We start from the raw sequence: 27088 nt of genomic DNA on the forward strand, positions 1-27088 counted from the left end.
CCCCCCCCCACCCCCCACCCCCCCGGGCCGGGGACCCAAAGCTGCCACCTCATTAATATGCATTAAAATTTATTTAACAGCCGCCACGCCTGACTGGGGGGAGGCTGGGGGTGGGGGGCGGGGGGGGGGTCCCTCTGCCTGCTCTGGCCTGGCCTGGGGTGGGGGGGGGTCTGTGCCCCCCTCACCCTGTGCTGCCACCGGTGGGGCAGGGGCTGGGGGCACCAGCTCCCTCCCAAAGCTGCTTATTGGGGTGCAAACGGGGGGGCTGTGGGGGGCTGCAGCTGCAGCCCCGGGGCTGGGGGGTGTGTGGGGAGGGGGCTGTGCTGGGGGGGGGCAGGGGAAGGGTCTGCGGTGGGGGGGGGCAGGGGTGTCCCGGGATGGGGGGGGGGGGGGGGCGGGTGTCGGGACTGGCAGCCGAGGTGCCATACGGGTTCCCCCCCCCCCCCCCTCCCCCCGAGGGGCTGCTGGGACCCCCGGCTACACAGCGTGGGGGGAGAGGTCCTCGTCCTCGGCGGGGGGGCTGGTGCCCCCGGGCAGCTGCGGGTGGGGGGCGTCGCGGGCCAGCAGCAGGGCGAAGCCTGGGCAGAGAGAGGGTTGGGGCTGAGCCCGGCGGGGGGGCGCGGGGGGGTACAGGGGTGAGGGGTGGGGTTGGGGGGGTACCTGGCTTGGTTTTGTGCAGGGGCTGCGGCAGGAGGATGCTGTCGCTGGGCTCGTCCCCCTGCAAGATGGGGGGGCCCTGAGGGGGTCCCCACGACCCCCCCAGCCGTGCCCGTCCCCCCACCCAGAGAACACCCCCCCCCCCCAGCCCCATCGCCCAGCCCTGCCCCTGCCTCCAGCCCCGTCCTGCCCCCCAGCCTTGACCCCACCCTGTCCCCCCCGACCTCGGCCTCCAGTCCTGTCCCGTCCCCCCCAGCCCCATCCTGACCCCCAGAACCAATACACCCCCCCCCCCCCAGCCTTGTCCCCCACCCGCCCCCTCCCAACCATGGCCCCCAATCCCAAAACCGTCCTCCCCCATCCTCAGCCCCCAGCCCCGCGCTGCCCCAGCCGGTGCCGTACCTCCCCCGGGGGGGGTCCCGCTCCCAGGGGGCCGGCCAGCCCCCCTGCTCGTGGCCCCCGATGCCGTTGTGCCCCAAATCGCTCCGGGCCGGCTCCCGCCCCGGCTGCCCCACAGGCCCTATGGGGAGAGGGCAGGCTGAGCCCCACGCCAGCCCGGGCAGGGGTCTGGGGTGCGAGACCCCCCCCCCCTCCTCCTCCCCCCCAGCCCCAGGCGGGGTGTCCCAGCCACCCACCTGGCTGCGGTCCCCCGGCTGGGGGGCTGGGGCTGTGTGGGGGGGTCCCGGTCTGGGGCATCGGGGCGGGCGCCAGCCCGGGCAGGGGGGACCCCCCCCAGGGGCTCAGGACCCCCTCGCCCGGCCCCGCCAGCAGCCCCGGAGACCCCCACGCCGGGGGGCTGGGGAGGGGGTAGGTGTCCAGGGGGGACCCGTCCTCATCCTGAGGGGTGCCGGGGGGGCTGGGGGGAGGCAGAGCCACAGCCTCCTTGGTGCCCGGGGGGGCTGCCAGGGGGGGCTGCCGGGGGACCCCAGCCCGGCAGTGCTGCGGGGGAGCAGGGGCTCTGCTCCACAAGTGCTGTCAGGGGACCCCGACCGGGGGGGGGCCGGGGGGGCACCCCGTCCTGGGGGGGCTGGTGGGGGGCAGGGGCCTGGCCCAGGCACGGCGGGGGGGACCCTGCCCTCGCCCCCGCCGGGCTGGGGGGCTCCCAGGTGGCGCAGGGAGGGGTCCCCCTCCCCGTGGGGCTGGTGGGGGTCCCAGTGGTGGCACATTGAGGGGTCCCTGTCCCCAGGGGGCTGGGGGGCTCCCCAGGGTGGCACAGGGAGGGGTCCCCCTCCCCGTGGGGCTGGTGGGGGTCCCGGTGGTGGCACATTGAGGGGTCCCTGTCCCCAGGGGGGTGGGGGGGCTCCCCAGGGTGGCACAGGGAGGGGTCCCCCTCCCCGTGGGGCTGGTGGGGGTCCCGGTGGTGGCACATTGAGGGGTCCCTGTCCCCAGGGGGCTGGGGGGGCTCCCCAGGGTGGCACAGGGAGGGGTCCCCCTCCCCGTGGGGCTGGTGGGGGTCCCGGTGGTGGCACATTGAGGGGTCCCTGTCCCCAGGGGGGTGGGGGGGCTCCCCAGGGTGGCACAGGGAGGGGTCCCCCTCCCCGTGGGGCTGGTGGGGGTCCCGGTGGTGGCACGTTGAGGGGTCCCTGTCCCCAGGGGGGTGGGGGGGCTCCCCAGGGTGGCACAGGGAGGGGTCCCCCTCCCCGTGGGGCTGGTGGGGGTCCCGGTGGTGGCACATTGAGGGGTCCCTGTCCCCAGGGGGCTGGGGGGGCTCCCCAGGGTGGCACAGGGAGGGGTCCCCCTCCCCGTGGGGCTGGTGGGGAGGGGAGGCTGGGGTCGGTGGGGGCTGGGAGGGGGCGCAGCCCTGAACGCCCCGGGGTGGAGGGGTCCGGGCGAGGGCGGGGGGTCCGGCCGGCGGAAGATGAAGGCCGACTCCGTCAGGCTGCGCTGGTACCGCAGGAATGGCCGCCGGGCACCTGGGGGACAGCGGGGGGGGGGGGGGGGTGTCGGGTCAGCAACCGCCCCTGCCCACCCCGGGGGGCAGAGACCCCCACCGCTGCCCCGCACACACACACACACACACCCCCCACACCCCCCCGATGGGCAGCGCCCACACGCCCGGACCCGGCATCGTCACCCCCCGCCGCCACGGGGGCACCTACCGGGCCTGGTGCCGAGGGGGGGGGCGGGCAGCGGGGTGCCAGAGGTGGACCCCGAGCGCTCCCGCTGCCGGAAGAAATCCCGCGGGTTCTGCGAGCGCTGGGAGACCAGGACGGCCGCCTCCTGCCGGCACCCAGAGACCCGTCAGCGGGGCCACGGCACGGCCACGGCCACGGCCACGGCCACGCGGCACAGCCGGGGGGGGGGGGGCACAACGGGGGCGCTCGGCCCCGGGGCACTCACGGCCGCCTTCTCGATGGACTCGCTGCGCCGGCCGCGGTCCCGCATGGCCTCCTCATGCTCCCGCTGCTGCTGCTCCTGCGGGGACAGGGCACGGCCGGGCAGCCCACGGCCCCCCGGCACCCCCCCCTCGGCGGCACCCCCCCCCCCCCCCCAGACCCCCAGACCCCCAGCCCAGCGCCCCGCTCACCCATCGCGCCTTCTCCTTCCTCCGCTCCTCCGCCTCCAGCCGCGCCTGCTCCTTCCTGCGAGGGCAGGGAGCGTCAGGGGGGGCACGGGGGGAGCAGCAGTTGGGCACGGGAGCCTCTGGGTCCTGCTGTGGGTCTCCGTGCCCGGAGCCACGTAGGATGGGGGGCACTGGGATGGGGAAGCTGGGGGTGCAGGGGGCTGGGGGTCCCACCGTGGGTGTCCACGGTGGGAGCCCCCATGGGGCTGGGGGCACTGTGGGGTGCAGGGGGTGGGGGGTCCCACTGTGGGAACTCATGGTGAGAGCGCCCATGGGGCTGGGGGCACTGTGGGGTGTGGGAGGCTGTGGCTCCCACCGTGGGGCTGGGGGCACTGTGGGGTGCAGGGGTGGGGGGTCCCACCGTGGGAACTCATGGCGAGAGCGCCGATGGGGCTGGGGGCACTGTGGGTGCGGGGGGCTGGGGGTCCCATCGTGGGTGTCCACGGTGGGAGCCCCCATGGGGCTGGGGGCACTGTGGGGTGCAGGGGGTGGGGGGTCCCACCGTGGGAACTCATGGCGAGAGCGCCGATGGGGCTGGGGCACTGTGGGGTGCAGGGGGCTGGGGGTCCCATCGTGGGTGTCCACGGTGGGAGCCCCCATGGGGCTGGGGGCACTGTGGGGTGCAGGGGGTGGGGGGTCCCACCGTGGGAACTCATGGCGAGAGCACCGATGGGGCTGGGGGCACTGTGGGGTGCGGGGGGCTGGGGTCCCACCGTGGGAACTCATGGCGAGAGCGCCGATGGGGCTGGGGGCACTGTGGGGTGCGGGGGGCTGGGGTCCCATCATGGGTGTCCACGGTGGGAACCCCCATGGGGCTGGGGGCACTGTGGGGTGCGGGGGGCTGTGGCTCCCACCGTGGGCACCCGTGCCGGGGCCAGGCCCGTGGGGCCCGTCCTGCGCCCCCGCCCTCACCGCTGCTCCTCAATCATCCGCTCCTTCTCCCTGAAGCGGAGCTCGCGCTCGGCCGCCTCCCGCCTCTCCTCCTCCATCCGCTCCCGCTCCCAGCGCTTGCGCTCCTCCAGCGCCCGCCGCCGCTCCTCCTCCTTGCGCTGCTCCTCCTCGCGCTGCGGCCGCACCGCGCTCAGCACCGGGACCCTCGCTGGCCTCGGCACTGGGCTCGGCACCGGGACCCCCACCGGGCTCAGACCCCCGGCACCCCCCACGGCCCGAGCCAGCAGCCGTGACCCCGGTCCCGGGGATGCCGGGGGGGGTCGGGGGGGGGGTCGGGGGGGGGTGTTGCCGGGGATGCACCCAGCACCCGTGCCCACCTGCGCCCCCCCGCCCCTCACCTCGGCCTGGGCCCAGAAGGAATCCCGCTTGGTCCGGCGGATCTCCAGCGCCGGGTTGGTCTTGCGGTAGTTGGTGCCCTGCGGGGACCGAGCCGGGGTCTCAGGGCAGGACCCCCGGGACACCCCCCCCCCCCCCCAACCAGGGACCCCCGGGAGGGCATCAGGAAGGGTGGGCGAGAGCCCCATCGTCCCGCCGGGTGCCCTCCCGGCCGATTCCCATCCCCGCGGGCATGACCCACACCCCCCCCCCCCAGGACCCCCCGCTCACCACCAGCTCCTGGGCATCCGGGGGGGCACCCTCCTGGCGAGGGCGGGGGCGGCAGCGGGAGCCAGCTGTGCCAGCGCCCGGCTCAGCCCCTCCTGCGTCACCTCCTCGGCGCAGCGGGCGCTCAGCACCACGCTGGCCTCCTGCCGCCGAGACAGGACAGCGTCATCCCCCGCCCCGAGCACCCATGGCCCCCCCCCCCCCAGCTCTGCTCCCCCCCCCCAGGACAGATTTGCAGCCTCCCCGGGGAATCCTGGCGCCATTCCCTTGCATGCGCTCGCCGGCTTCAGATGTGGGGCTGGCTCCAGATGTGGGGGCCAGATCCAGATGGGGAGCCGGATCAGATACAGGACCCAGCCGGATCTCCAGGGGCTGGGACATGGGAGCGGGGGGGGACGGGACGGCAGGATCCCACCGAGCAAGGGCAGGATCCGGCTGGGGGGGGGCGGGGGGGGGGGGGGCAGGGAGCCCAACCACAACCCCGGCTTGTCGGCCAAGGCTGGGAACTGGGAACGGCAGCGTCTGAGTCAGCAGAGCCAGGAATGCACCCGGCGCAGCAAGCAAAGGTCGGGGCTGGCCGGGATGGGGGGGAGGACACGGCGGGGGGGGGGGGGGGGGCGTGGGACTCAGTCCCCAGCCCCCATAAACTCACCTTAAAGAAGGCTCTGATGGCGGGCAGATGCCCGGCACACGCCTCACGTTGGGACTCCGGTGCCTTCTCCCCCGACCTGGCACCGGCACACGCTGCTTAAGCTGGCACCCCGCACCACGTCCCTGTCACTCGGGACCCCGGGTGGAGGGGTAGGATGCTCAGAGCCCCCCCACCCCCCCCCGCCCCCCAAGCCCTGCACTCACCCAGCTGATGAGGACGATGCGGTGAGCGCTGGTGCCGGGGTCTTGGACGCGGCACAGCCCGTACATGATGCTGGTGATGGAGAATTTTTCGGCCAGCTCATCCGGACCCCCGGCTACAAGGAGGGGGTGGTCAGGGGGGGTGGGCGCAGTGGGACTCCCCCCCCCCCCCCCCCCGCCGGTACGCCCCCCAGCCGCCCCAGAAGCGGGCCGGCAGCATCGCTCCCCGTTACCTCCGGAGTCCAGGAGCTTGAGGTCATGGTGCTTCTCATAGGCAAAGACGGCCCTGGGGGGGGGGAGAGGGGGGGTCGTGGGGGGGAGCAGCGGAGCGGCACGGGCAGCTGCCCTCATCCTGGCAAGGTCACCTGCGGCAGGCAGCGTGGCCGCCCGGACGTCCCTGGCCGTGGCAGGTGGTGGCCACCGACCCGCTCCGGGCAGCGCCGGTCGGCGGGTGCCCCCCCCCCCCCCCCGCCAGCCCAGGGCAGCAGGGCCGGTGGCAGTGGCTCTCCCGGGGGAGGGAGCTGGGAGCTGCCCCGGGGGAGAGCCTGGGGGGGGGCGGGGGGAGGCAGCCTGGGGACCTGCCAGCTCGGAGGCATCCCCTGTGCCCCCCCGTGCCGCCCGCCCGGGCTGAATTCGTGGAAGTGCCGCCGGCAGCATCCGCCCCGGGGACAATGGGGCCGCGGGAAGCGCCGCAGCGGCACGGCCCCCCCGGCCCCCCGGGCTGCCCCCGGCCCAAGCCCCTCAGGGCGATGCTGGCGTTGCCCAGCACCGGGCTGGCACCGCACACGGTGCCCGGGACCCCCGCCACTGGCCACGCAGACCCCGACCCGCTGGCCCCCGCCGGCCTCGTCCTCCCCCTGCCTGCCCGGAGAGGGGGGAGCAGCCCCGGCCCCCGGCTGTGTCGGGACCCCCTGCCTTGGGGCTGGGGGGCCGGGGGGGGGCTCCGGGGCTGGGGACCCCTCGCTGGCGGAGGCCCTGGCCGGGCATTCCCCACCGGCACTGCTGCCTCTTTGTCTCCGCATGGCTCCGATTACACACGCATGTGGCGGCACGCTGTGCTCCGCGCCAGCCGGGACACGGCGCGGCATGGCGCAGCTCTGGGAGCACGCGTGCAGCATGGCACGGCACAGCATGGCACGGCAGGGGGTATCACGGCACAGCATGGCACCGCATGGCACACCACGGCACGGCACAGCGTGGCGAGACACGGCAGGGCATGACTGGCTGCACGCGGCAGCCTGGCCGGCAGCAGGAACGGGCGCTGGAGCTGGGCCAGCCGAGCTCCGGCACCGCGGCATGCCGGCCGGGACAGCGGTTCGGGGGCAGAGGGCAGTGGCCGGGCGGCCGGCGGCCTTCCGGCCGAGCCGAGCGTGCCGCCGCAGGGCCGCGAGGCGAGGGGCGGCTGCGGGTGCCGGTGCTGGTGCCGGTGCAGCCGCAGTGCCGTCGCCCCCGGTCCCGCCGCCGTCGCCCGCCCCGGGCTGTGCCGGTGATGTCAGCCTGGCGGGGCGAGGCCACACCGGCCCAGGCCGCAGCGCGGGGTTTCGGGGGGAAGCCGGCTCCAGCCCTGCGCCCGCGGGACCGTCCCGGGACAGGCGCCCAGCCCCGGTGGGGCCGGGGACCCCCACGCCCCGGGGGCAGGGCAGGACCCCACTGCCCCCCGCGGGGGGGGGGGCGTGCGGCCACGCACCCCCCTCCAGTCGTGGGGTGCAGCCGGGCGGGGCACCCCGACCGCCCCGGGCACCCATGGGTGCCCCCGGCCCCTTCCTCGGTCCCGGCCCACCCGGGTCCGGCAGCAGGAGCCGGTGCCGGGGCTCGGCTGCCCCCCCCCCTCGCCCCCCCGGTGCAGCCCCCCCGGTGCAGCCCCCCCCCCCGCGCCGCGCCCCGTGCCCCGGGCGGCGGCGCCGCTCCCAGCCCGGCGGCGGCGGCGGCGGGACCGGGCGGGGCGGGGCAGGACCGGGCGCCCGGTTCCCAGCGCGGATCGGCGGGCGCAGCGGCGGGCGGGGCTCAGCCCCGGGACGGCGGGCCCGTCCCGGCACCCCACTCCCCGCGTCCCGGCCGGGACCCCGGTGCACCCCGGACCCCCCCCCCCCGCCCGCCGCGTCCCGGTGCCGGTGCCCGGTGCGTCTCGGATCCCCCCCCCACCCCCGCCCGCGCCCCGCTGAGCCCGGAGCCGCCGCCCGCCCTGCCCGTGCCGGTGCCCGCTGCCCGGCGCCCGTTCCCCTTCCCGGTGCTGGTTCCCGGTGCCGGTGCCTGCCGCCCGGCGCCCGTTCCCGGTCCCGCTGCCGGTGCCGGCGCCCGCTGCCGTCCCCAGCCTCACCAGTTGGTCCCGGCCCGGGGGTTGCCCACGTCCTCCTTGGCCGCCAGCAGCGCCAGCCGGTGCCGCTCCAGCCCCGGGGCCGCCATCCCGCGCCCGCCGCCCCGCAGCCCCGCGGCCCCTGCGCCCGCCCCCGCCCCCGCCCCGCCGCCCACGGGCGGGACCGGGCGGCACCGGGCGGGGCGCGGGGCGGCGGCGGCGGCGCCAGCCGGGCGGGGCGCGGGGACGCGGGGACGTGGGGCGCCGCCGGGGCCGGGGCCGGGGCCGGGGCCCGCCGCCCGGGAGCGACCGGGGCACCCGGCGCTGGGACGTGCTGGGACCCGCACTGGGACGTGGGTGCTGTGCAGGATCCTGCACCGGGACGTGGGTCCCACACCGGGATGTGGGTGCCGTGCAGGGTCCCACACTGTGACATGGGTGCGGTGCAGGATCCTGCACCGGGATGTGGGTGCTGTGCAGGGTCCCACTGGGACGTGGGTGCGGGTCCCAGGGTCCCCTGTGGGTCGTGGGTGCTGTGCAGGGTCCCACACTGGGACATGGGCGCGGTGCGGGATCCTGCACCGGGACGTGGGTGCCGTGCAGGGTCCCACTGGGATGTGGGTGCTGTATTAGGGTCCCACACTGGGACGTGGGTGCTGTGCGGGGTCCCATGCTGGGATGTGGGTGCTGTGCAGGGTCCCACACCAGGACGTGGGACCGGCACGTGGGTGCCGTGCAGGGGTCCCGCTGGGACATGGGTGCGGGTCCCAGGGTCCCCAGCGGGTTGTGGGTGCTGTATTAGGGTCCCACGCCAGGACGTGGGCGCTGTGCAGGGTCCCACTGTGACGTGGGACCGGCATGTGGGTGCTGTGCCAGGGTCCTGCACTGGGACGTGGGTCCCACACCAGGACATGGGTGCTGTGCAGGGTCCCACACCGTGACGTGGGCGCGGTGTAGGATCCTGCACCGTGATGTGGGTGCTGTACCAGGGTCCTGCACCGGGACGTGGGTCCCACACGGGGTCATGGGTGCCGTGCAGGGTCCTGCACCGGGACGTGGGTCCCACACAGGGTCATGGGTGCCGTGCAGGGTCCCACACCGTGACGTGGCACGGTGCGGGATCCTGCACTGGGATGTGGGTGCTGTATCAGGGTCCCATGCCGGGACATGGGTGCCATGCAGGGTCCCACTGGGACGTGAGTGCGGGTCCCAGGGTCCCCAACGGGTTGTGGGCACGGTGCCGGATCCTGCACCAGCACGTGGGTGCTGTGCAGGGTCCCACTGGGACGTGGGTGCAGGTCCCAGGGTCCCCAGTGGGTTGTGGGTGCCGTGCAGGGTCCCACACTGGGACGTGGGCGCGGTGCGAGATCCTGCACCGGGACGTGGGTGCTGTGCAGGGTCCCACTGGGATGTGGGTGCTGTATTAGGGTCCCACACTGGGATGTGGGTGCTGTGCAGGGTCCCATGCTGGGATGTGGATGCCATGTGGGGTCCCACACCGGGACGTGGGACCGGCACGTGGGTGCCGTGCAGTGTCCCACTGGGACATGGGTGCGGGTCCCAGGGTCCCCAGCGGGTTGTGGGTGCTGTATTAGGGTCCCACGCCAGGACGTGGGTGCTGTGCAGGGTCCCACTGTGACGTGGGACCGGCATGTGGGTGCTGTGCCAGGGTCCTGCACTGGGACGTGGGTCCCACACCAGGACATGGGTGCTGTGCAGGGTCCCACACCGTGACGTGGGCGCGGTGCAGGATCCTGCACCGGGATGTGGGTGCTGTATCAGGGTCCCACGCTGGGACATGGGTGCCGTGCAGGGTCCCACTGGGACGTGGGTGCAGGTCCCAGGGTCCCCAACGGGTTGTGGGTGCGGTGCCAGGATCCTGCACTGGGACGTGGGTGCTGTGCAGGGTCCCACGCCGGGACGTGGGTGCGGGTCCCAGGGTCCCCAGTGGGTCGTGGGTGCCATGCAGGGTCCCACACTGGGATGTGGGTGCTGTATTAGGGTCCCACACCGGGACGTGGGTGCTGTGCAGGGTCCCATGCTGGGATGTGGGTGCTGTGCAGGGTCCCACACCGGGACGTGGGACCGGCACGTGGGTGCTGTGCCAGGGTCCTGCACCAGGACGTGGGTCCCACACCGGGACGTGGGTGCCGTGCAGGGTCCCACTGGGACGTGGGTGCGGGTCCCAGGGTCCCCAGCGGGTCGTGGGTGCCGTGCAGGGTCCCACACTGGGACGTGGGCGCAGTGCGGGATCCTGCACTGGGATGTGGGTGCTGTGCCAAGGTCCCACGCCAGGACGTGGGCGCTGTGCAGGGTCCCACTGTGACGTGGGACCGGCATGTGGGTGCTGTGCCAGGGTCCTGCACCGGGACGTGGGTCCCACACCGGCACGTGGGTGCCGTGCAGGGTCCCACTGGGACGTGGGTGCGGGTCCCAGGGCCCCCAGCAGGTTGTGGGTGCTGTATTAGGGTCCCACACGGGGTCGTGGGTGCCGTGCAGGGTCCCACACCGCGACGTGGGCGCGGTGCCGGATCCTGCACCGGGGGGCCGTGGGTGCCGTATCAGGGTCCCACGCCGGGCCGTGGGGCGCCGTGAACGGCACCGCGGGACCGCGGCCAGAGGATACGATGGCCGGGCAGGGCCGTACGGCCAAGACGGGGGTGCTGGGACTGGCGTGGTGGTGGTGGTGGCGGGGTGTGTGGGGGGGGGTCCGGTCCCCCGTCCCGTGTGTGTCCCCCCCCCGCCGGCCGCCAGCTGCCCCGTCCCGGCGGAGCCACGCTCGGCCCGTTCCCTTATTTGGTCACCGCGGCCTCCAAACCCCAAAGCCCCAGAGAGGGAAAAAATTCGCGGCGGCTGGAAAATGGGGCCCTGGGGCTGGGGGGCGACCCCGGCACCCCCCCCCCCCCGCCCGTGGGGGGGGTGCCGGGGTCGCCCCCCAGCCCCAGGGCCAGGCACCCGTCTGCTGCGGCCACCAACCCTCCGTGAGCCCCTGCCCCCAGGGCCTGTGCCCACACCCTCCCCCTGGGGGGTCCTGGGCGGGGGGGGGGGTGGGGTGGGGGGGGTGTCCCCTGGGGGGGGGTCCCGGAGGAGGGCTGTGGGCTTTGGTGTGCGGGGGCTGGCACGGGCTGGGGGTGCTGGGGGGGGGAGCCCCAGGACCTGGCAGCACGTGGGGGGGGCTCAGGGTGGGACCCACGGTGGGAACAACCCGGCTCCCCCCCTCCCCCGGCTCCCGCCCTGGGCCCTGGGGTGGGGGGACCATGGGGCTGGGAGCGGTGCTGGGGGCACGGGGCAGTTTTGGGGGGACACGGGGCAGTGCCGGGGGACATGGGGCGGTGCTGGGGGGTGCACGGGGCAGTGCTGGGGGGGCATGGGGAGTTTTTGGGGGTACAGGGCAGTTTTGGGGACATGTGGCGGTGCTGGGGGGCACGGGGCAGTTTTGGGGGGACACGGGGCAGTTTTGGGGACATGTGGCAGTTTTGGGGGGACACGGGGCAGTTTTGGGGGACACGGGGCAGTGCTGGGGGGGCATGGGGCGGTGCTGGGGGGTGCACGGGGCAGTGCTGGGGGGGCATGGGGAGGTTTTGGGGGTACAGGGCAGTGCTGGGGAACATGGGCAGTGCTGGGGGGCACGGGGCAGTTTTGGGGGGACACGGGGCAGTGCTGGGGGGCACGGGGCAGTGCTGGGGGACATGGGGCAGTGCTGGGGGGTGCACGGGGCAGTGCTGGGGGGCATGGGGAGGTTTTGGGGGTACAGGGCAGTGCTGGGGAACATGGGGCAGTTTTGGGGGGGCACGGGGTGGTTTTGGGGGGACACGGGGCAGTTTTGGGGGGGCACGGGGCGGTTTTTGGGGGACATGTGGCAGTTTTGGGGGGGCACGGGGCGGTTTTGGGGACATGTGGCAGTGCTGGGGGGCACGGGGCAGTTTTGGGGGGGCACGGGGTGGTTTTGGGGGGACACGGGGCAGTTTTGGGGGGGCACGGGGCGGTTTTTGGGGGACAATGGGCAGTTTTGGGGGGGCACGGGGCGGTGCTGGGGGCTGTCGGTGCCGCCGGTGTCGCTGGTACGCACCGGGGCGCTCTGATGTCACCGCTTCCGCTGGCGCGTGCGGGCACCGGGGGCTCCCGCCGGCGTGCACGGGAGTCCCGGCCGGCGCCGGTGAGGCGGGGGCGGGCGCTGGCTGCACCGGGAGTCCGGCCTGCGGGGGTGGGCGGTGCCGCCGCTGCCGCCGCTGTCGCCGGTCTCTGCCCGCCCCGGTCCCCGCTCCCGGTGCCCCCCCGCTCCCTCCCGCCGCCCCCGCCGCGGGTGGGCGGGGCGCGGGGAGAGGGCGTGTCCAGGAGAGGGGCGGGGAGAGGGGCGTGTCCAGGAGAGGGGCGGGGAGGGGGGCGTGTCCAGGAGAGGGGCGTGTCCGGGGGGGCCTCCTCGGGAGGGGCGGGGCCGGCCGCCGGGGGGTGTGTGCGCGCGTCGGGGGGGGGTGTGTGTGTTGGGGGGGGGGGGGGAGGGGGGCGGTCACGTGGGCGCGGCGCCCCCTGGCGGCGCTCCTTTGTCCGCGCGCGGGCGGGGCCGCGGCGGGGGCGGGCGCGGATTGGCGGCGGCGGGGCGCGGCGGGGCGCGGCGAGCCGGGCGGCTCGGTCTCGGATTGGCGGGGCGGGGCGGGGCGGGGCCGGCGGGGCGGGGCCGGCGGGGCGGGGCGGGCGCGGATTGGCGGCGGGGGCGGGGAGGGGCGGGGCGGGGTAACGGGCCCGGGCGGCGGCGGCGGCGGCGGCAGCGGCGGCGGCGGCCCGGGGGGGGGGGGGGGAGGGAGGGAGGGGGGGCGGCGCTGAGCGCGGCCGCTCCCTGCGGGGCCGCTGCCCGGGGCCCGGCTGTCCCGCGCCCCGGCGGTGCCGATGGACCTGGACGTGGACTACGAGCGCCCCAACGTCGAGACCATCAAGTGCGTGGTGGTGGGCGACAACGCGGTGGGGAAGACGCGGCTGATCTGCGCCCGCGCCTGCAACGCCACGCTCAGCCAGTACCAGCTGCTGGCCACGCACGTCCCCACCGTCTGGGCCATCGACCAGTACCGCGTCTGCCAGGAGGTGCCGGGGGGTGGGGGGGGGGGGGGGGCCGGGGGGTGCAGCCTCCCCCGGGGCGGGGGGGGGGGGGGGTCGCCGGGGGTGCGGGGCCGGCGGGTGCGGGGCGCCCCCGGGGGTGTGTGTGTGTGTGTGGGGGGGGGGGGGGGTGGCGGCTCTGGGGGACCCGGTGTCCGCGGCCGTGGCGGTGACGGCGGCGCTCCCTGCCCGGGCAGGTGCTGGAGCGCTCCCGGGATGTGGTGGACGAGGTCAGCGTCTCCCTGCGCCTCTGGGACACCTTCGGGGACCACCACAAGGACCGGCGCTTCGCCTACGGCAGGTGGGAAGGCCGGGGAGCCCCCAGCCCCGCCGCCGGCCCCCCAAACCCCGGCCCTGCCCGCCCCGGGGGGCACGGAGCCGAAGGGGCCCCTTGGGCTCCTGCCAGCACCCGGAGAGCCGCTCTGGCACCCCGAACCCTCGGGGGGGCCGGGACCGCCCTCACCCCACCCCCTCCCCGACCCCCCCCCCCCCCCACACACACACACACCCCCGGCCGGGGGGGGCTGCTTTCGGTGCCCCAGGGGCACCGTGGGCCACGGCTCGGGCAGCAGCGGGGCTGTGCACCCCGACGGCCCCCGGCCCCAGGCAGAGAGCAGCTTCCCCTGGGGGGGGGGGGGGGCAGCCGGCACCACCCGTGCCGGGGCTGCCCGTTTGGGGTAGGGGGGCAGCCCTAGGGTGCTGGTTGGGGTGCCTGCCTCCCTGGGGGGCTGGGGGCTGCGGACCCTGGGCAGGGGTCCCGTCCCGGCAGGCACTGAGCCCCCCCCATGCCGTGGGGCAGAGCCGGGGGCTCTTTCAGCCGAGCAGGGGGTGTCCGGCCCCACAGGGCCCTTCCCTCGGGGGTGCTGGCCCGGCAGCGGGAGAAGTCCCCAGTCACCGGCCCCCCGGCCCCCCCAGGCTCCCCGGGCTGTAAACAGCCCCCCCGCCCCGTGGCCACTGGCACGTCCACGCTCTTATCGCCCGCCGCACCGCGCCAGCACCGCTCGGCAGGCTCTAATCTCCCCTCCGCCGGGGCCGGGGCTGCCCCGCGGGTTGGGGGCACCCCTGGCCAGGGGGATGTGGGGGGCTGCACCAGCCCAGGGTGCCCGAGGTGCTCGGTGCCGCCTGCCCTGCCGGGGCTGCCGGCTCCGTCCCCGCAGGGTGGTGGGTGCTGGGTCCCGGGCCGGCATCGCCCGCGGGTGAGCGGCGGCTCCCGTGCTGGCCGGGGGCCCGCGGGAGGCGGCGGGTGGCGTCTATCTTGGTCCTGACACGGGCCTGGCTCCAAACGTGCCTTGCGGTCACGTCTCGGCAAGGCGCAGACTAAAAACAAACCAGGTCTGGGGCCACGTGGCTGCTCCCAGCCGCCTTATAAGGCCCGGGGGCTGCGGGGACCTGGGCGCTGCTGGCACCTCCCGTGCGTCCCCTGTCACCTTGCCCGGGCAGGCTCCCTGAGCCGCTGGCAGTGCCGGCGCAGGGCTGGGATGGCACCGGCGGCGGGACGGCACCCTGCCGGGCCCGGGGGAGGGAGCCGAGCCACATGCCGGGCGCAGGGAAGGGGCTTGGGGTGGCCGGGCAGGGACGGTCCCTGCAGCCCTGCCCGTGCCGGGGACTGGCACCCGCTCTGGCGTTCGCCCGGCCGCTCTCCGTGGCTTCTCCTCGCACCCGCTCGCGTTTGGTCGCTGCCCCGGTGCTCTGCGGGGGTGTTTCTGGGGCCAGGACAAGCCCTGTGCCGTGCCGTGCCGGTCCTGTGCCGTACCCGAGCTGGGGCAGCCCTCGGCTTGGCTGACTGTGGTGACCCAGAGCCGGGTGCCCTTGGCTGCCTCCTCGGTCCCGGCTGCCCCCGTGCGCGGCCGTGGGGCTCCCCAGGGCCGTGGGGCAGAGCCCCTGCCGGGGCAGGCACGGGGTCCCCGGGGTGGGGGCAGCCGGCTCCAGCGATGGGTGTCCCTGGAGGGGGATGGGACCCCAGTGCTGTTCCCTGAGCAAGGAGGGGTGCAGGGGGTGGCTGGGGACGCAGGGTGACAGCGGGTCATGCTGGGGCAGGGCTGCCCTCACCCTCCTCCTCCTCCTCCTCCTCCTCCTCCTCCTCCTCCTCCTCCTCCTCTTCCTCCCGGCCGCAGGTCAGATGTGGTCGTGCTCTGCTTCTCGCTGGCGAACCCCAACTCCCTGCGCCACGTGAAGACGATGTGGTACCCCGAGATCAAGCACTTCTGCCCCCGGACGCCCATCGTGCTGGTGGGGTGCCAGCTGGACCTGCGCTACGCCGACCTGGAGGCCGTCAACCGGGCCCGGCGCCCCTTGGCCAAGTGAGGCTGCCGCGCGGCGGGCGGGGGGTGGCGGCGGGGCTGGGGGCGGATGGCGACCGGGCCCCTCCGCGCGCGGTGACGCGGCCCCGCTCTGTGTCCCCCCCCCCCCCCCCAGGCCCATCAAGCCCACGGACATCCTGCCCCCGGAGCGGGGCCACGAGGTGGCCAAGGAGCTGGGGGTGCCCTACTACGAGACCAGCGTGGTGGCCCAGTTCGGCATCAAGGACGTCTCGACAACGCCATCCGGGCCGCCCTCATCTCCCCGCCGGCACCTCCAGTTCTGGAAGTCCCACCTGAAGAAGATGCAGCGGCCGCTGCTGCAGGCCCCCTTCCTGCCCCCCAAGCCCCGCCGCCCGTCATCCAGGTCCCCGACCCGCCGGCCAGCCGCGGCTGGGGCCCCGCCGCCCTCTTCTGCACCCCGCTCTGCGCCGACGTCGTCTTCCAGCTGCAGGGCGGCCAGCGGGTCTTCGCCCACCGCGTCTACCTGGCCACCTCCTGCTCCAAGTTCTACGACCTCTTCACCCTGGAGGGGCCGTGGGGGGGCCCAAGGAGCCGGCCGCCCGCACCAAGAGCCTGGACGGGGAGCGGGGGGCCCTGGCCGAGGGCGCGCGCGCCCGCTGCGGACTTCGCAGAGCGACGCCGCCCTGCGGCCGGCGGCGGGGGACGGCGCGGTGCCCAGCGGCAGCCGCGACCTGTCGGCCTGGGGCGCGGCTTCGTCAGCTGCGCTGGAGCTGGTGGCGGACCCGGTGGCCGGGCGGGAGAAGCGGATGTCGGTGGTGTGCATGGACCGGCGGGTGCAGGCAGAGCCCTTCCGCGCCGTGCTGGAGTACCTCTACACCGGCGGGGCTGGACCAGGCTCGCGGGGACATGATGCAGGTGGCCACCATTGCCGAGCTGCTGGAGGTCTTCGACCTGCGCATGATGGTGGCCAACGTGCTCAACAAGGAGAGCTTCATGAACCAGGAGATCACCAAGGCCTTCCACGTCCGCCGTGCCAACCGCATCAAGGAGTGCCTGGGGAAGGGGTCTTCGCAGGTAGGGGGGTCCCTGGCAGGGGGGGAGAGGGCAGAGGGAGGGCCGCGGGCTGTGGGGCTGCCCTGGCCGGGGAGGTCACCAGGCTCCTTCCCCTCCGGCTGGGCGTCCCGGCTCCCGCAGTGCCCTGCGTGGAGCCGGGGTTCCCAGCCACCCCGATCTCCCTCCCTCTGCCGAGGCCATCATGGTCTGGGGTCCCGGAGCCCTCGTCCCTTCTCCGTGCCGTCCCCGGCACCCATGTGGCAGTGCCACAGTCCCCGGCTGGGTCAGCCACGGGGGAGGCTGCAGGCGGTGCCTGGGGTGCGTGTCCCTGGGCCAGCCGTGTCAGGGGCTGGGGTGGCCGAGGGGTGACCGTCCCCGTGTCAGGGGGCTGGGGTGGCTGAGGGGTGACCGTCCCCGTGGCAGGGGCTGGGGTGGCCGAGGGGTGACCGTCCCTGTGTCAGGGGGCTGGGGTGGCCGAGGGGTGACCGTCCCCCCACTAAGCCCGTCCCATTGCCGTCCCAGACGTGGTTTTCCGCGTGGACGACGGGGCCGTGCCGGCGCACAAGCCCCTGCTCATCGCCGGCTGTGACTGGATGATGGCCATGTTCCGGGGGGGCTTTCCGGGAGAGCTACGCCGCAGAGGTGAGGGGTCGCGGGGGGACGGGGACGGCGGGAGGGGTGTCCCCGCTGGCTCTGCCACGAGGCTGCCGGGAGGACGGGTGTCTCTTGGCAGCGCCGGCTCTGCTTGGGGGCTGGGGCTGGCTCGGACCCCCAGCCCTGGCATGTGCGAGTCCTGCTTTCCCTCTTGCCAGAGAGAAAGTGGGGGGGGGGGGCTGTGCCGAGGCGGGGGGAGCTGTGTGGGGCAGGCGCTGCCGGCAGCCGGGCAGGGTCCGTCCTTCCCGCTGAGCCCGTCCCGCTGCCACCGGCGGCTCTGTGGGCCGGGCCCCCCCAGACCCCCCAGACCCCTGTCCCATAGGTCTCCCTGCCCGGCACCAACTGCGCCTGCCTGCGCGCCGTCCTCGACTTCCTCTACACCGGCGTCTTCACCCCCACGCCCGACCTGGACGCGATGGAGCTCCTCATCCTCACCAACCGCCTCTGCCTGCCCCGGCTGCAGGCGCTCACAGGTGAGGCCCGGGCGTCCCCGTCCGTGTGTCGTGTCCGTCCCCGTCCCCCCCCCCCCCCCGGCCCCCATTGACGTCACCTGCCAATATGATGACGGCGCCGCGGGGACAGGGGATCGATGCGTCCCCAGTGTGTCATTAACGGGGTCCTTATGTAAGAGCCGGACGAGCCCAGCTTAGCCCCGGGGCGCAGCCCGGCTGCCGGGGCGCACGTCCCCGGCGTATGTGGCCCCCCCCCCCCCCCGGCGCTGACAGCCCCCCCCCCCCCCCCCCCCGCCCCCCCCAGAGCAGTACGCCGTGGACGAGCTGCTGCGAGCCTTCATGCAGCGGGTGGAGATCGACGAGCAGGTGATCATCTACCTGGAGATGACGCAGGTACGCGGGGGGGGGGGGGGGGCAGCCGCCGGCGCTGCCGCGGTGCGAGCCCTGCGGCTTGGTGGGGAGGGGACATGTGCAAATCCCCCCCCGGGGCAGGCGGTGGCGGGGTGCGGGCAGGCGCCCGTGCAGCCCCGCCGTGCCCCGCTCACCCCCTCTGCCCGCAGTTCCACAACGCCCGGCAGCTGGCCGCCTGGTGCCTGCACTACATCTGCACCAACTACAACAGCGTCTGCCGACGCTTCCCCCGGGAGATGAAGTTCATGTCCCCAGGTACGGCATGGGGGGGGGGGGGGTGAGGGCAGGGATGCGTTTGGGGGTGGTGGTGGGGGGGCTGTGCCACGCTCTCACGCGCCGGTGCCGTTCCCCCCTCCCCTCCTGCAGAGAACCAGGCGCACTTCGAGCGGCACCGCTGGCCCCCGGTCTGGTACCTGAAGGAGGAGGACCTGTACCTGCGCTCCAAGAAGGAGCGGGAGCGGGAGGAGCAGCTGCAGCGCAAGCAGCACACCCGCAGCAAGTGGTGCTTCTGGCGGCCCTCGCCCCCACGTCTCCTGAGACGGGGTCCGGCCCGGGGCTGCCCCGCTGAGGCGGGGGGGGGGGGGGGACGGACGGGACGGGACACGGGACGGGGGCACGGCTGGGCTGGGGGCCGTCCGCTCAGCCCCGAGGGCTGCTGTCCCCCCCCCCCCCCCCTCGGCCGCTGCCCGTTTACACCCCTCCCCGTCCCGGCTGTTTACAGGTGCTGCCCGCCGCCGCTCGCTGGGTCGCGGCCCGTCCTCCCCGCCGTGCCTTTCCCTGGCGCGGGAGCGGGGCCGTGCCGTGCCGTGCCGTGCCGTGCCGGCAGGGCCCCCTCCGCCCCGGCCAATGCTGGTGCTACCTCTGACCAAGCAGTATTGTGGGGCTGGGGGCGGGCAGGGCGCAGGGGCTCTGCCGGCCCCCTTCTCCCCCCCACCCCGTACCGGGTGCTCCCCCGGGCAGGGCTCTCTGGTGCCTGTATTTCCCCCCACACACCCGGCCCTGATGGAGGCGGGGGGGGGGGGGGGGGCCAAGCTGTGAGTGGGGCGGGAGGTGGGAGGGTGGGGTGGGCGCGGGGGTCCCTGGATGCTCGTGTGGCTGTAAGAGCTGCTCCTGCCCAGGGGGAGGGGTCCTCGTCCCCCCCCCCCCCCAAGCTCATCTCTTGTGCCTTGGACGGGCCCCTGCGTGGCCACGGGCTGCGTCCCTGCAGCGGGGGCCATCGTCCCTGGCCCGGGGGGGGGGGTCCCGGGGTCCCGGGCTGAACTGCACAACTGTTTTTACACTTTTTTACCCCCGCCCCACAAGCACACCGGCCCTTGGGGCCCCCGCCCCGGCCGCCCCAGCACTGTGAGCGGGGCTGCCCACGCCTCTCAGCATCGGCTGTTTTAACCTTTAATAAAGCCTTTTGTAACGGGTCTGGACTCTGCCCCCCCAGCCCCCCACCCCAGCCGTGGTGCTCGGCCATCACCCACCTGGCTCTTCAAACCCCTGCCCCCCCCCCCCCGAGGAAGGAGCAACACGGGGGGGGGGGGGCTTAATTCAGGTACATTTATCATGGGTGGGGCGAGGGGTACACAGCATATGGAGGGGGAGGGGAACAGGAATGTGGGGGTCCTGACCCATAGCTGGGGGGGGTGGATACACAAAAGCACACTGGGGGGGGGGTTAGCATGGGGGGGGGCTGACTCCACTTGGGGGGGGGTGGGGGAATGACGGGGATGCAACAGGCACACAGGGTTGGGGAGGTGGGGGGGGGGTCTGTGCCCCGTAGCTTGGGGTTGGGCAGCACAGGGGGAGCCGGATCCCCGGCCACAGCCTGGCAGGAGGGGCTGGGGGGCCGTGGGGGGGGGGGGGGGCAGCCTTTGGGCAGGAGCTCTCCCCCCTCCCAGGCTGAGCTCGCCTCTACGGTGCCAGGGCTGGGGCCCTCTGTGCGCCCCCCCCCCCCCCCCCCCCCAGCCCCGCAGGGCCTTGGCGGGGGGGGAGCTCGTCCCTGGGCTGCATCAGCTCCCGGCCACGGGAAGGGGCTGGGGCAGGGCAGCCCCAGGGGAAGGGGGCAAGTGCTGCTGGGGGGGGGGCCAGGGCAGAGCCGGGGGGAAGCCCAGGAACGGCATCTGCCCCCCCCCTGCTTCCAGCACAGCCTGGTCTGGGCAGGAGGTAGGGTCAAAGCCAGCCGGGGAGGGGGCGCAGGGCGAGAACGGGGGGGGGACGGAGCAGGGGGACAGCACGGCAGGAGCGTGGCTCCGCCGGCGGTGACCCGCGGGACTGTCCTTGGGGTGTCCTGCCTCTGCCTTTTCCAGCCCCGGAGCACAGCTGCGGCCCCGCACATCTGGCCAGCAGCCGTGGGGACGCAAGGTCCCACGGGGACCCCCCCCACGGCTCCCTGGGGAGGGGAAGAGGCTCCTCTCCTCCGCCCGGGTACCCGTGCCGCCCCGGGGGAGGGCGGCCCCGGCTGGGACCGGCTCCCGCGGCTCTCCCGGCCGGAGCAGCGTGTAGGACAGGTTGCCCTGGATCCCTCTCCCGTCTGAACAGAGCTGCCGCGGGGAAGAGGGGAGCCGGTTCTGCTCCCAGCCGCGCTGCCTCCTTCCCTCCAGAGGAAGGGCGGGGGGGCGGGGGACACAGGGGGGAGGACAGCGCCTGGCCCAGGGACCCGCTCGGGGTCCCGTGTAGCCAGGGCAGCTCCGAGCCCACGTGCCCCCACGCGTGGACGTGCCCCGCCGAGGGCAGGTTTGCTTCTGGAGCGAGCTCCGCTTTCGCACTGATTTCTACCCGCTGGGGGCACAGCCCTGTGCCGCTGCTGCCCGGGTCCCAGGGAGCAGAAGTCAGGGGGCTGTGCTGAACCCCCCCCCCCCTTTGCTTACGGTGCCTCGGTGCCGACGCATCGCGGTGCCGGGGTAGCCCGGCTCACCCTGCACGGCCCCGGCGCTGCCCCGGACAGACCCCGCAGCTGGCAGCCTACGCCCGGCTGTAGCGGAAGATCTCGCTTAGGTCGTAGCCGGTGACGGCGAAGGAGTTTCCCTCGGGGTTGCAGAAGCGGGCACCGCAGACCTGGGTGTCGGTCACACACTCGGCGTGGCAGTGCTCGATCTGCAGCGGGGAGAGGAGCCGGAATGGTGGCACAGGCTGAGTAAAGTACAGCCCGGCACAGCCAGAAGTTCGGGGACCCGCCTCGGGTCCCTGCCTGCCCGCAGAGGCGTTACCTCGGGGCAACAGGCAGGCAGGGACCATGGGCGCACGGCTGGGCTAGCGGGCCATTGCTCCAGCTTGCCATTTCATTGGCACAAGAACCACATCTTGGTCAGACGGAGCAGCCTCCCCAGCTTGTACCTCCACCGGTCCCAGGAGAGGAGCGGGGATCCCAGCGGGAGGAAAGAGGGAGCTGTGCCGCCCCGCGGCAGCTCAGACTGGGCCCGGCGGGGTTTCTGCCGAGCAGCAAGCCCCTCTCCGTGGCCACGGCACCTCACCGGAGGCTGCAGGACAGAGCAGCACCCGCGCCGCGGCCCCACGGGGCAGCGATGGCTTGGAGTGCCGCGTACTCGCCCCAGGCTCCCCACCGAGGGCTGCCGCTGCCCAGACTCACCTCGACGTCGTCGGTGTCCGGGTTCCTGCTGAGCTTCCAGACGTGAACAAAGGAGTCCTCCGCGCCCGACAGCAGCTGCAAAGGGAGCGGGACAGGGGCCGTGGGGACCGGGAGGCCGGAGGGATGCCACGGAGGTGGCAGCGCCATGTGCCGGGGCAAGGGAGCAGCCCCTGCCTGGCCATCCACAGGCTGCCACGCTCCAGGCCGGGGGGATGCCGGGGCGGGATGCCACGCGCAGGCCGAGGTGCCCCGGCGCGGCCAGCCGTACCTTTCCCGTCTGCGGCGCCAGGTCCAGGGCGTAGATCCATCGCGCGTGAGCGTTGACCTCGGCGCGCAGGAGGCCCGTCGCCGCCTCGTACAGCCGAATCTGCCCGTTTCCGTAGCCGGCAGCCACGATCCCGTTCCACAGCTTCACGGAGGAGCAGGTGCAGCTGGGCACAAGGGCACGTCTCACCTCCTCCCCTCCCGGCTGCAGACCCGCACGCTGGGGGCTGGTGCCGGGCGTCCCCCCTCCTGCCACCCTCCCATCCCTCGCGAGACGCCGACGCAGCCCGGCCGGCGATGTCCACCACCACCCGCCAACGGGACCCCCCGCTGCGTCGCTCCATCCGCCCCCTCGGGCTTACCCGAAGGCCGGGATTTTGCCGAGCAGGGTGAACTCCTCTCCCGCGCCCCAGACGCAGAGGGTCCCAGCGTCATCGGCGGTCACCAGGTCACCAGCCCCGTCCTGCGAAGCAGAGGCAGGTCAGCCTCCGCACTGGCACCGCTCGCGGGGCAGCCAGCTCCGCCGCCGGCAGCGAGCGGCTGACTCGCACCCGGCAGAAGGTTCTCGCTGCCCCAGTCGCCTGCGCCGCTGAACCTGCCGCGAAGCAAAGCCAGAGCCTGCAGCAGAACAAGCTTAAAGTTTAACGGCTCACAGAAACTGCCGACACGTTTTGTGAGCGAGCGAGGCTCGGCTGTGACCACACACGGGCACCGCAGTTCAAACGCGTTGGCGTTCGGCAGCGCTGATTACACACGGGATAAACTTCTAGGAAGAATCGCTGCGTCCCCTCCCTCTGCGCCCGAGTCTCGGCACTCTTCACCTTACAGGCACCCGGGATTTCACACGCCGGGCCCCGTCTCTCGCTCGCTAGAAAGCCTTTAACAACCCATGGTGCCAAGTCCGAGAGAGGCGCGTTAGAGGACAGTCGCCGCAGACAGAGGTGGATGGCGGAACAGCTTTCACCTAAACAGGCTCCGTATCCAGGCTAATTGGGAACCAGTTCTAAGCCATTAATTGTTCAGGGGAGTCCCAAACGCCGAGAAAGTTAAACGTAACCAACTAGAGAAAGTATAAGAAAGCGTCCTCGGTGGGAAGGAGGCAGCCAGTAACGAAGCAGCCAATTAGCGCGTCGGCAGAGATGTCAACCGGAGTGAGCCGAATGGAAGGAAGCCCCATCCTGGTCCCAGACTGTGCTCTGCAATCGGGTGAAGGTCTCTCATCTGCCACGAGAAAGGTGACCGGTACCGCTGGGTCGGTGACCTCCCTCCACCGGGCAGGGGGAAAGGCTCGTCCCTTCAGCCAGCGCGCAGGCACGGCTCTGCCCTCGGCTTCCTCGTCACCCCCCCCGGGCCTGGCTTGGGGAGGAGAAGCGGGGTCCTGTACCGGCAGCCAGCACCCCGGGACGGCTCCGGCGACACGGGCCATGACGTGTCCCGCGCCCTCCTCTCGGGGTCTGCTGTGGTAACCCACCGCTCTAACGGCGGGAGCGTTAACTTTAGCGTGGGTTTATTCGTGGCCAGTTTTGCTCGTTCGCTCTTGCACCACAACTGGCCTTCAGCTTCCACAGCTCTTCTGTGCTCCGGCACTCAGCCCGAGGGATCACGGGATACTCTGGGCCGGCAACGCGCCGCGCTCCCGCAGCCACGCTGCGTGCCGGGGTGGGGGATCAGCTCCTTCGCCACCTCTGCTTCGGCATTTGCGTCCCCAGAGCCGGGGTGACCAGGACTGAGGTTCAGTCAGCTGAGAAACGTGGTGGAGACCGAGGTGCTAAGGCGGCGGCGACCGGCTGAACGCCAAGGGAAACTGGGGCAGTGGGAAAACTGATGGGGCGGCTGCTCCCAGCTGCCCGGAACGGCCCTGAAATACGGCAGTGTACGAGTGCAGCGTTTTAAACTACATTTGACTTCAGCTTGCCTTAGCTCGAGACGCCACGCCGAGGCGCGGCAGGACGGCTCACAGGCTCTTTGGAGCGGGGGCCGAGGAAGCGGCCACCCCACGCCACCTCCTCCCCCAGACGCATCCCACCCTGACAGGGGAGATGCCCCTCGTGCAGAGACGGCCACAAAAGCCAACGTCCCCGGTGAAGGGAGGGACGGCGGAGCCACCCGCTCTCCTGCACCGTGGAGGGCGGCCAGCTCTGCCACCTGGCAGCCTCCCCAGACCTCGCCTGCAGCGGGGATCGGGCTGACCACGGAGACCACCGGCTCCCAGGCTGAGGGGCTGCACCCCGGGACCGGCTCAGCCACGCCAGGGCCTGGGTAAACCTCAGCTCCCAGAGCCGGCACCTGTGAGGCGTCCCCGAGCCGGCCGCGGGGCGAGGGGACGGCTGGAGTCCCCACCGCACACCCCACCCCTCCCACCCCCCCCTGGCACCAGGGACCCCACCGGCTCCTCTGGCCCAAGCGGCTGCCGGCAGCGCTGACCCCGCACGTACCGGAGCCTGGCCCAGCTCCGCCGCGATGTCGGTGATGGCGTCGCGGTGCTGCTCCAGGACCTCGCTCACCGTGATGTTCGTCCCTTTGGGGGGGATGTCAAACACCAGCACCAGCCCAGAGGACGTCCCTGCGGGCGGGCCGGAGGAGGCATCAGTGGGGGCTTGTCCCGCCCTGTCCCCGGAGCGAGCCTCCGGCGCTCGCCGTGCCTGCAGCCGGGCTCCTCGCTCCCCCCGGGGCCTGCTGCCTACGCGGGGCTGCTCCTCACAGAGCCCGGTCGCAGACCTGCCCCTCCGTCCAGCACAGAGAGCCGCAAGGCAAACCCAGCCCCTCCGGCTGACCCCACGTCGTTACACCGCCCCTGGGCCCCAGCGACGCGTACGCGTCCCCGTCCCCGTCCCCCCTCCAGCACCACCGTCCCTTCACGTCCTTCCCCGAACTCCCGGGCTTGGCTCACCCACGCAGATGAAGCGTCCCCCAGCTGCAGCGATCCCTCGAGCGAACACTGCTTGTGCTGAAAAGAAACCACGAGCTGGTCACGACCTGCGGCAGCTCCCAGGAACCGGGAGACCGTCGCGGCGGGCGTGAGGCACCAGGGTGCCCGTTCGAGTTTCATCTTTAGGGCTGGTCCCGCAGCTGGCCCGCTGGGTCCCTTCCGAGCCCCTTTGCAGCCCCCCGTCGAGCCGGGATCGAGGAGTCAGGGTGACGCCATGACCTTTTCCGGACCCTTCTGCTGAGCTGCCGTGCAGGACTGTCCTGGCTCGGTCCTAACCGGGTCCGGGAGCAAGGCCGCTGGGGGTCTCTAGGCCGGGAGGAACTGGGCCGCGCCACAGGAATCGCGCGCATCCGGGGAAGGAGAGCGGGCAGAGGGGCCGGGGGGCTCCTCGCTGCGCTCCCACCGCGGGATTTACCTGGAGGGTGCTCCGTGACGTCCAGCGCGTGCCAATAAACCATGATGGAGCCGTCGGACTCGTACATCTGGAGGGAGAAAGCAACAGGGCGAGGCCCAAGAGGGTGGGGGAAGTTCCTCTTATGGCTTCAGGCTCAACCGCTGCCCCAAGAGGTCTCCAGGAGGGAGCGACAGCTCTCTGGGTACGCAGCAGGACCTCCAGAAGGTTCCCCGCGCCCCCAGGAGCCCGGCTGTCCTCACAGCGACCTCATCCTCCCGGCTATTGCGACTCCGCTTCCCACCCTCCGCGGAAAACCCCCTCACCTGGATCCCTTTCTGAGAGGTCAGCACCAGCAGGACCCGCGACGGCAGGACGCACCAAGCGGCCTGGAAGGGAAGGAGGCTCGGCAGGAGCCGGGAAGACGGGGCAAAAGCCCTCCCCGCCTTCCAGGGGAGGGACAGTCCGCAGTCGCCCACAGAGGCGTGCGTGTTTCTGGCTCCCGTCAGGGGTTACAGGAGGCGGGTCCCTGCCGTCCTCGGAGACCCCTCCAAGGTCTCACAGACCTTCTCAGGAGGCTCCTTCCCTCTCCCCCTCCCCGTAACCGGCACACCGCGGGCTCCTGCTTCTGTCCCGGCAGCTCTACCGCCGCGTGCCACTCGGCTGGGGAGGCCCTTCCTCCCCGCTCCGCAGCTCCGCTGTCTCCCCCCCGCGCTTGGCAGCCGGCCCCTTTGGGCCTCGCGGTCGATGGGCCCCATCTACCCGGGTCAGAGCAGGCTGGCACCAAAGCACAGGCCTCCGCTGAGGCCAAGACACCCCGCCGGGGCGAACGTCCTCCTCCCTCGGGGCACGGAAAGCCAAAAGCAATAGACCGAGAGACGACGTCAGGGCAAACCCCTGGCGCCCTTTGTCACGCTGCGCTACCCCCCCGTCCCGCTCCCACCGGCCCCGGTGAGCCCGCCGGTGGCACCGCGCTCCGTGCAGCTGTCCCTCCCCGTCGCCACGTCACGCTGGGAGCCGCTTATCGGTTTAGGGGGTCGCCCCGGCCCCACTTTGGAGGCAGCGGGGCGCAGCTCACGGCCCAGGCTGTGGGACCTGCTTTCCGTTAGGCTGCTGGGGGGGGACGGGGGGACGGGGCAGAGCTGTCTAAGCCACCGCGTATCGCGGCCCTGCCGGTGTCGGGTCCGCTGGAAGGCTGGCGGCGGTTAAGGAGCCCGCCGGCTCGCTCCCTCCCTCTCCCCGAGAGCCCGGAGGACCCGTCGGCCCAAGGCGGGTCGCGGGCGGCCCGGCAGCCTTTACCTGGGTGAGGACGGAGGTGCTGACGGCCATCCCGCCCTCCTTCGCCCGCAGCTGGCGGTGGCAGAAGCCCGGCCCGTCATCGTCGGCGCTGACCACGCTCAGGCTGGGGCCGTGCACGGCGCCGAAGCAGGCCAGCCGCCGGCCGGCCGGGCGCAGCACGCTGAGGTTGTTGTACAGCGCCGCGCTGCTGCTCCTCAGCGGGACGCTCTTCTCCTTGCGGTACATCCTGCGGGGGCCACGGCAGCTCCAGGGGGGGCCGGCCGCCCCCCCCGACCCTCCCGCTGCCCTCCCCGCCCGGGTCCCCCCCCGACCCTCCCGCTGCCCTCCCCGCCCGGGACCCCCCCCCCCGACCCTCCCGTTGCCCTCCCCGCCCGGGGCCCCCCCGACCCGCCCGGGACCCCCCCCCCGCCGCTCTCCCACCCGGGCCCCCCCCCGACCCTCCCGCTGCCCTCCCCCCCGGGCCCCCCCCCCCGACCCTCCCGATGCCCTCCCCCCCCGGGACCCCCCCCCCGACCCTCCCGTTGCCCTCCCCGCCCGGGGCCCCCCCGACCCGCCCGGGACCCCCCCCGCCGCTCTCCCCACCCGGGCCCCCCCCCGACCCTCCCGCTGCCCTCCCCGCCCGGGTCCCCCCCCGACCCTCCCGCTGCTCTCCCCCCCCGGGGCCCCCCCGATGCCCTCCCCGCCCGGGACCCCCCCCCCCAACCCTCCCGCTGCTCTCCCCGCCCGGCCCCCCCGCCGCCCCCGGGGCCTCCTCCCCGCTCACTCGCTGTCCGCCGCAGCCATGGAGACGGCG

General features: G+C 74.1%; 3 protein-coding genes across 3 annotated transcripts; 1 reads left to right on the plus strand and 2 right to left on the minus strand.

The window, feature by feature from the left end:
- Positions 1–468: 468 nt before the first annotated feature.
- Positions 469–8048, minus strand: LOC143173306 (uncharacterized). The gene is given in 17 exon segments (XM_076363509.1): positions 469–578; positions 661–722; positions 1063–1177; positions 1293–1550; positions 1553–1756; positions 1857–2570; positions 2757–2877; positions 2998–3072; positions 3185–3239; positions 4133–4284; positions 4510–4587; positions 4778–4797; positions 4800–4917; positions 5427–5518; positions 5626–5742; positions 5860–5912; positions 7944–8048. Coding segments are annotated over 17 exon segments (2421 nt in total). The 5' UTR covers positions 8030–8048; the 3' UTR covers positions 469–477.
- Positions 8049–12751: 4703 nt separating this feature from the next.
- On the plus strand, positions 12752–18703 carry LOC143173302 (rho-related BTB domain-containing protein 2-like). The gene is given in 15 exon segments (XM_076363504.1): positions 12752–12995; positions 13205–13308; positions 15122–15307; positions 15423–15649; positions 15652–15837; positions 15840–15920; positions 15923–16149; positions 16151–16337; positions 16838–16932; positions 16934–16963; positions 17298–17448; positions 17732–17820; positions 17988–18093; positions 18205–18407; positions 18560–18703. Coding segments are annotated over 15 exon segments (2208 nt in total). The 5' UTR covers positions 12752–12803.
- Positions 18704–19780: 1077 nt separating this feature from the next.
- Positions 19781–27079, minus strand: WDR54 (WD repeat domain 54). The gene is made up of 10 exons (XM_076363503.1): positions 27059–27079; positions 26296–26521; positions 25323–25385; positions 25021–25087; positions 24567–24623; positions 24112–24239; positions 22039–22139; positions 21681–21843; positions 21413–21487; positions 19781–20919 (listed from the first exon to the last, which is right to left on the minus strand). The coding sequence occupies exons 1-10, from the start codon at positions 27076–27078 to the stop codon at positions 20788–20790; spliced, it is 1032 nt and encodes a 343-aa protein (XP_076219618.1). The 5' UTR covers position 27079; the 3' UTR covers positions 19781–20787.
- Between the last annotated feature and the right edge of the window lie 9 nt (positions 27080–27088).

This window comes from Aptenodytes patagonicus, unplaced genomic scaffold (genome assembly GCF_965638725.1).
Source record: "Aptenodytes patagonicus unplaced genomic scaffold, bAptPat1.pri.cur scaffold_60, whole genome shotgun sequence".
Lineage (NCBI taxonomy): Eukaryota > Metazoa > Chordata > Aves > Sphenisciformes > Spheniscidae > Aptenodytes > Aptenodytes patagonicus.